At 27.9% G+C, this 8,472-nt stretch overlaps 1 protein-coding gene across 1 annotated transcript; it reads right to left on the reverse strand.

The window, feature by feature from the left end:
• Positions 1-4,302: 4,302 nt before the first annotated feature.
• Positions 4,303-6,046, reverse strand: LOC113371365. The gene is made up of 3 exons (XM_026611994.1): positions 5,516-6,046; positions 4,883-5,381; positions 4,303-4,736 (listed from the first exon to the last, which is right to left on the reverse strand). The coding sequence occupies exons 1-3, from the start codon at positions 6,032-6,034 to the stop codon at positions 4,303-4,305; spliced, it is 1,452 nt and encodes a 483-aa protein (XP_026467779.1). The 5' UTR covers positions 6,035-6,046.
• Between the last annotated feature and the right edge of the window lie 2,426 nt (positions 6,047-8,472).

Here is an 8,472-nt window from a genome sequence, read left to right on the forward strand (position 1 = left end):
TATACATATATATTTATTTGTGGCCGGGTATGTTAGTATAATACTAACATACCCGGCCACACGTTGCGACGGCTCATATTAATCCACCTGATTAAAATTTGAATCCGTTTCACAACACATTTCAAACCTTTTGTTATAAAAAATTATATCAGTCCAAAAATAAATATTATAAAATTCGGATTGAAATTTGAATTTGATGGTTCGATATTAATGATTTTTTTTTTAATTTAATGAAAAAATAATTGAATTATTAAAGATTTGAATAAATGAGTACATTACAAAATTTATAATGAATAACCAAGTGACTTTCATAAATGTGTTATATCCTATTTAGTATTACGTCGTATTTACCTTGCTAACATTTTAACATGTTCTATGATACTGTATTTAGGAATGGTTTTATTGGTAACATACTATTTAGAACTTGCCTAAACCCTTAAAATTTTCTTTGAAAATTTTCCAAAAATTTATGATTCGACACTCACCGATTTTAATGTATTTTTTATTCAAATTTGTGATTACTTACGAATTACTTATAATATAAATTTCCGACTATAAATTGATATTCATACTATCCCTAAAACTAAGGTTCTTAGGAATAATGAAAGATTAATTATCAAAATTACAATATTTATACTATAATTTTACGTGTAAATTATCTGTTTTGGCATGGAAATTATTTTTTGCAATCGCGTAAAATATAAATATATATATATTACATATTTTTTCAATAATATTGGATTTGACATTTTTTAAATTTTTTTGAATTTATTTTGAATTAGCGAATGTCAAAAAATATAATTAAAATATGCATTAAAATGATATTGTCTATAAGTAATACATCACCGTAACTTTATAAATATTATTTATTACTTTGTTGCTTGATATGGGAATGAAATTGTGATAAAATATATTCTTTCTCACATATAGTTAAAAACTTGTTATAAATTTCGAAATAATTTGACATTTCAAATTACATTTTGTATTTGTCGAATATTTTTTTTCTGACATTAGAATTCTATTAGAATATAATATTTTTTAATAAATCAATAATTGTTTTATCATCAATGAATAAATTAAACATTGTTAATTTATTAATAAATTAACAAATTATTAATAAACCACTGACGATCTAATTAAATTAAACATTGTTAATTTATATTTTTGGCTAAATCAACACAGGACCATTGTCGAAATAGTTGTCGAATTTTTTATATAAAGATCTAATTTTTGACATTTGCATTTTATTTCAAATTAGTGAATGTCAATTTAATATATACAATATATGCACTAAATTTATAACTGTCAAAATATTTTCTTTTCGGTCAAAATTCAATATAATATGATATAATATTTAATTTTCAATCGTGATTTATAATCATTTTGTGTCTTTTATCTGAATGAACACTAAGCAAATTAAATCTTAATCATATATCAATTTATTCATGAATTTCCCGGAACATTAACAAACGTCATTTTCGGCATTTGTTTTAAATTCATAACCGCCCAAAATTATTTAAATTTGATAAATTTTATTATTCTCTAATATGCCTCTAATATTCTCTAATTGCCTCTAATAATCTCTAATTATGAGTTTGTTAAAAATATTAATTCCTTTGATCTGTCAAAAATTTGTTTATGAATAAAGATAAATTTAATATGTCGCTTTTTCATTCTGATGTATTATGTTTTGAGCAAACTAAATAAATATAAATTATAATTTTGTTCATCTACTTTCTATAGATATTGACAAATGACACTTCACTTTTTTTAGTTTACAACTGTCAAAATTATTTAAATATATAAACATTACAAATTTCTGTTATTTTGAATATAAAATTTTGCCTAATTTGGATATAACTATTGGATATATTATAATATATCTGTTATTTTTTCAATTAGTAAAAATAATATATTTTTTGAACTGTCAAATTTTTTTTTTTCAAAAATCATGTCGTTTTTTCTCAAAGTTTCCATAAATATTGAGATTTGTCATTTTAGTGTTTTGTTTTTTTTTAGTAAATTTCTGTCAAAATTTGTGGAAATTTATAAAAATTATATATTTATATATTAAATGTGTTTTTCAAAATTTTCTATAACCTAAGTTGGATATATACGCACACGATGAGCCAATAAAATTTAAAATCGGTTCAGTACTTTAGGCGTCCATCGCGAACCAACATCGTGACACGAGGTTTATATATACACACATATATATATATATATATATATATATATATATATATGTTGAAAATGTTTAAATTTGATGTTGAAATGTGTGATTGATTTCTTGGAGGGCGTAACATCAAGTAAAAAATAAGTAAAGTAAAGATTTTTTTCAAAACATCTTTATTTTTCCATACGTTTCGACGTAAAATTCTACGTCATCGTCAGTGGTTTTGAATTACTTATATTATCACTAACACATATTAATATAACTTGTAAAAATTAATAATTAGAGACAAGCACTAACTGTCAGTAATTTCTTTTTTATAAAAAGAATAAAAGATAAAAAGTGATTAATAAATAAAATATTATACTTTATACACGTGTATCCGAGGCCAGTGCCATACACAATAATCACTTTTTATCTCTTATTCTTTTTATAAAAAAAGAAATTACTGACAGTTAGTGCTTGTCTCTAATTATTAATTTTTACAAGTTATATTAATATGTGTTAGTGATAATATAAGTAATTCAAAACCACTGACGATGACGTAGAATTTTACGTCGAAACGTATGGAAAAATAAAGATATACATCAATACTTGATGTTACGCCCTCCAAGAAATCAATCATATATATATATATATATATATATATATATATATATATATAAATAGATAGATATAATTATCAAGAGAGTAATTAGTGAAAATCTACGGAGCCGTTTTCTTGTAATTAACTGTTAAAAAAAATTAGGCCGATTTTTATGGAACTTTTTTGGCGATATATATCATGGTCTTATAGAACTTACTGAATTATTACGGCCTTACGACAAGTAGTTTAATTTTAAAAATTCATCAAAGTTTGAGAATATGAGTAGTTTTTTTTGACGTTTGTTAAAAATAAAATTAGATGATTTAGTTGGTACAACGATAGTGTACTTGGTCTTGAACATAACCATTAAAGTCCTACGAAAACTGGTTCAATTATAATTATTAATTAATTAAAATTATTGATTTTTTTAAAATTTGCTTTTAGAAAATACTCCGAGTTAACGTGTTCGTTCGTTCGTTTGCAATGATGTGTAATAAATCCACTCGGAATACTTATAATCACTCATAAATTATCACTCATAAATTAATTTATTTTTTATTGATTAAGTCGATTATTTGCACATATCGGGAAGTTCATGTAACTTGCCTCAAGGCTAAATACCAAACCAACTAGTTTCTTTTTTTGCACATATCAATTTTGTAAATTAGACATTAAAGTCTTGATTAACAAAAATAAATTAAAACAACAAAAAAATATTAGCGTTGTTCATTTAACAGAAATTTACTTAATCTAGACATACATAGTCTGATAAAAAACTGTGATCACACATTAATTGCCTTGTAGTGAGTAATTCTTTTATCCACAAATTTAAGGCTGATTACCTAGTATTTGTAGAAAAAAAAGTTATAGTTTTTTTATATTTAGTTAAATTTTTGTAATACCAAAGTAAAATCAAATATATATTACTAATTATTTATGAAAATCGAAAATTAATTAGTAGTGCATAGCAACTAAAAAAAATAATCAATAATAATGGTCAATTCATTTTTCATTCCCATGCCTTTAGCATAGCCTTTAAAATAATAGACAAGCACTAACTGTCAGTAATTTCTTTTTTATAAAAAGAATAAAAGATAAAAAGTGATTAATAAATAAAATATTATACTTAATACACGTGTATCCGAGGCCAGTGCCATACACAATAATCACTTTTTATCTCTTATTCTTTTTATAAAAAAAGAAATTACTGACAGTTAGTGCTTGTCTCTAATTATTAATTTTTACAAGTTATATTAATATGTGTTAGTGATAATATAAGTAATTCAAAACCACTGACGATGACGTAGAATTTTACGTCGAAACGTATGGAAAAATAAAGATATACATCAATACTTGATGTTACGCCCTCCAAGAAATCAATCATATATATATATATATATATATATATATATATATATATATATATACTAGCTGACCCGGCGAACTTTGTTCCGCCATAATGGCAATAAATAAGCTTTTTTTTTTAATGGAAAAAATAAAAATAGAAATAAAATAGCAACATTAATCATTCATAATGATTTATTCATTTTAGTGCCTCTTCATTGAAGTACCTTCTTATACACAACATTTCTATCCATTTTGGGTTGCAGGTAAAAGTTATGAAAAGATCTGATCGACCGTAATGACGAACATATGTCATTGCATCTTGTGCATATTCATGCATATGTCGTGGGCTACCAATGTATGTCGCCGGCAGAATAGTTAATCGGCCAATATTAGCTGCATTTCCTTCAGTACTAACTGCATCACGTAAATGGATGTACTCCTCAGAACGCAGTTTGGCTTGGTTGAACCTAATGAAATTTAAACGTTCCGTTTCTATTTTTACATACATGTCAACGCAATATTGCTGAAACAATCGACGAAACCGCAGCAAATAGTTGTCAGCATTATGACGAATCATCAAACGATATGCGTAATAATTCATTGAGCTAACATTCTTTGTAGTTTCTTCGCCTGAAATTTAAAATTTGAAAATTATTCATTTTATAGGCAAATTTTAAAGGCAAACAATACAGACATTGATTATTTTTTAAAAAAGCTTTATTTTAAAGCGGAGTCTTTCACAAATAAATGAAATAAATTATGATACTGATTCTCACCATTCAATGGATTTTTCATTTTAATATTAAAATAATATCCATCTTCTCCTTGCCAAAACATCAGCGGGTATTGCAATGAGTCATATGATCGATGTGTTTCAGATATTTGTTGCAGTTGCCCAGTGTCGCGACGTGAAAGCACAATATCGCGTTTTTCCAATTGTTCACCAACAATCAGGATGGCAACTTCGTCTACTATTGGAGCATTAAATGTCCTTTCGTGTGTTCCAGATGGTCGTTTATCTGCTCTGATGACAACTTTATAGTCATCGCTTGGCATGAGCTCTAAAGCACTCTTAAACAACCAGACCAACGCATGATGTTCATGAAGCAGACACTGTAAGTCTTGAAGAATTGCTCGCTTCATTCCTGCATTGATCTCTAGTCGTCGATCAAGTTGTTCTTCCCTGTTGCCCATGAAATATATTTGTAAAAATTTATTCTGTGTATCTTCAAAAGGTAGTAATGATCCAATTCGATGATGAATTTGTCCTTGTATCTACAAAATAAAAACCCGACAGTATTAACTGTGTTATAAAATCTTTTTTCGGTGGGAGAAAAAGTTAAGAATTTGCTAATAGATGAAGTAAGTTATTCTTTAACTACATTCTATATAGGTACAAAAATAAGTACCTTAAATGTCGGATTAAATCCTCGTTCTTCGATAATATCTGCTCCAAATGACGTCATTTGGAAACAACCATTGTATTTTTGAGTATTAGCAAGAAAGTGGCGTGATTCTTGTGTTTCGCCACAAAGCAATGAATACAATGGTTCAGGTGGCGGAGTCAACGATGGCAATTTGACTTTACCATTAAGGCAGCATAATCCAGGCGTTTCTTGGGAAAACTTCAATGCACCACAATACTTGCAAACTACGTCCATTTTGCCAATGCAGACGCTAGGATGCAAGCTATAATCATAGCTGCAATCGTATTGAAATGCTTCTCGATTCAAATTTCTTCTTCTGCATCGCAAGTTAACTATTTGTTGATCTATGTTGTTACCTCGAGCACGAAGTCGAGCCATTCTTTCGCGTTGCTGTTCACGTGCAATTCTTTCTTGTTCTTCAGTTCTTGCATTTACAGTATTTTGCAGTCTTCTTGCATTACTGCTTTGTCGGGAAAGATTCGATCGTCTTGGTCGCGGCATTATTAATGAAACTTCACTTCACCTTATTTATATATATATATATATATATATATATATATATATATAAAACCAAGAACTAATATTCATTCACTAACTAATATTCAACATGAGGTAATAGAGGTTAGAAACACCGAATGACATTTGACAATCGAATGCAAATGTCATGGATGAAATCATTGATAGTATCATAGATTGAATAAACTACATGGATAGTTTATAAATAATTAATTTTAAATTAGAATGAAATAAAGGGATAAAAAGTATCCTATGTCCTTCTCCTGACTCTAAACTACCTCCCTGCCAATTTTCATCTAAATCGGTTCAGCCGTTCGTGAGTTATAAGTGGTAGCACATAAGGCGATCCTCTTTTATATATATAGATATATATAAATAGATAGATATAATTATCAAGAGAGTAATTAGTGAAAACTTTGCGCTTGTTCTACTTTATATTTATGCTAAGAGTGGAGTTTATTGTCGTATAATTCGTATCACATTTATGACAGACTTAGAAAACTCTTCTTGCTGGTGTTCAAATTTCAAAAGTAAGAAAAAAATATAAACAAAAGCACTAATAGTTAATACATAATTGTAATCTGTGTTTTCAGAAAAATATCAAATTTTATACATTATAAATTATAAATTATTTATAATCTGCGTTATTTATACTACACTTTATGCAATAAATTATTTGGTAAAATCGGGTCACATGTACGCCCTTCTATCATTAAAAATCGATAATTAATTTGTCTGAGTGCGTTTTCCCTAGCGCTAGTATACGTTAACTGCAGCAATCTGCGGTCGTATGCTGATGAATATATATCAAATAACTGCACACCAGCAATCTATTACTATCACCGAATTTCAGATTTGGAAATCCGAAATTAATAAAGTACTAAATTATTTATTTTATGCAACATTTAATTAATCTTAAGCGTAATCCTTTAATTAATTCTTACATATTGATTATTTATTTGCAGAAGATACAATTCAAATAAATACTTCACAATATTGATCGCATATTAGCGTTGTTATCCTACTATTCAAGCGATTCACAGACCGTTAAGAAGACTAAGCAAGAAATGGCCTTCCGATCTACCAAACACCTAGCCCAATGTCTACACGCGCCCTGACTTAGTACGCGGCATTCATCATCGCGTCATTTATGTTATTATTTTTGTATTACTGTTTTTATATTATTTTTATTTTAACTTTTTTCATTTTATATTCAATTTATTGTATTTTTAACTTCCCGAAGCAGAAGTTTATGTTTTCATCAAAAAATCCGAATTGCTAATTTTATGATTTCTCGACGTTTCAAGCCATTCTGAATCGAATGAGACCAAATTTGGAAAAAGTATGTGTGTGTGTGTGTGTGCGTGTATGTGAACAGATTTTTTGCCGTAAATCGACGTTTTCTCGAAAACGGCTAGACCGATTTCAACAATTTAAAAGCCACTCGATGTATCTCGATGAGGACTATTGTTTGTCAATTTTATGCGACGATCGGCCAAGCCGTTTCTTTATAAGTCGCAGAAAAGTGAAAAATTTTTCGTTTACTCGCAATTCTGAATTGATTTTGAAAATTCAAAAACCGTTCGAAAGATATTGGTTGGGAATCGTGCTGATTAGTTTTTGGTAGAGATCGGCCGGGCCGTTTTCTTGTAATAAAGTTTTTTAAAAAAAAATTTCGACGATTTTTATGATTATTATTTTGACCGTAGATACCATAGTCTTCTAGATCATACTAAAATATTACGGCCCTACGACAACTGGTTTAGCTTTAAAAATTCGTCAAAGTTTGCAAAAATTTGTATGGTCTTTTTGGCATTTGTCAAAATTAGAACTTTCATCCACGTTTGCTCAAAAACGCCTGAACCGATTTCAGATATTTAAAAAACATTTGATGTATCTCGATGAGGATTATCGTTTCTCAGTTTTGTGTGACGATCGGCCGAGTCGTTTCTTTGTAATTTGGAAAAAAGTGTTAAACCTTTCGTCTACATTTAAGCTCATACTACTGAACCGATTTTAAAAAATCAAAAACTGTTCGAAATATATTAGTTGGGAATGATACTGATTAGTTTTAGGTGAAAATCTACGGAGCCGTTTTCTTGTAATTAACTGTTAAAAAAAATTAGGCCCATTTTTATGGAACTTTTTTGGCGATATATATCATGGTCTTATAGAACTTACTGAATTATTACGGCCTTACGACAAGTAGTTTAATTTTAAAAATTCATCAAAGTTGGAGAATATGAGTAGTTTTTTTTGACGTTTGCTAAAAATAAAATTAGATGATTTAGTTGGTACAACGATAGTGTACTTGGTCTTGAACATAACCATTAAAGTCCTACGAAAACTGGTTCAATTATAATTATTAATTAATTAAAATTATTGATTTTTTTAAAATTTGCTTTTAGAAAATACTCCGAGTT

The sequence above is a fragment of the Ctenocephalides felis genome, unplaced genomic scaffold, assembly GCF_003426905.1.
Source record: "Ctenocephalides felis isolate EL2017-DRISC unplaced genomic scaffold, ASM342690v1 CF-g0.4_SCAFFOLD_01492, whole genome shotgun sequence".
Lineage (NCBI taxonomy): Eukaryota > Metazoa > Arthropoda > Insecta > Siphonaptera > Pulicidae > Ctenocephalides > Ctenocephalides felis.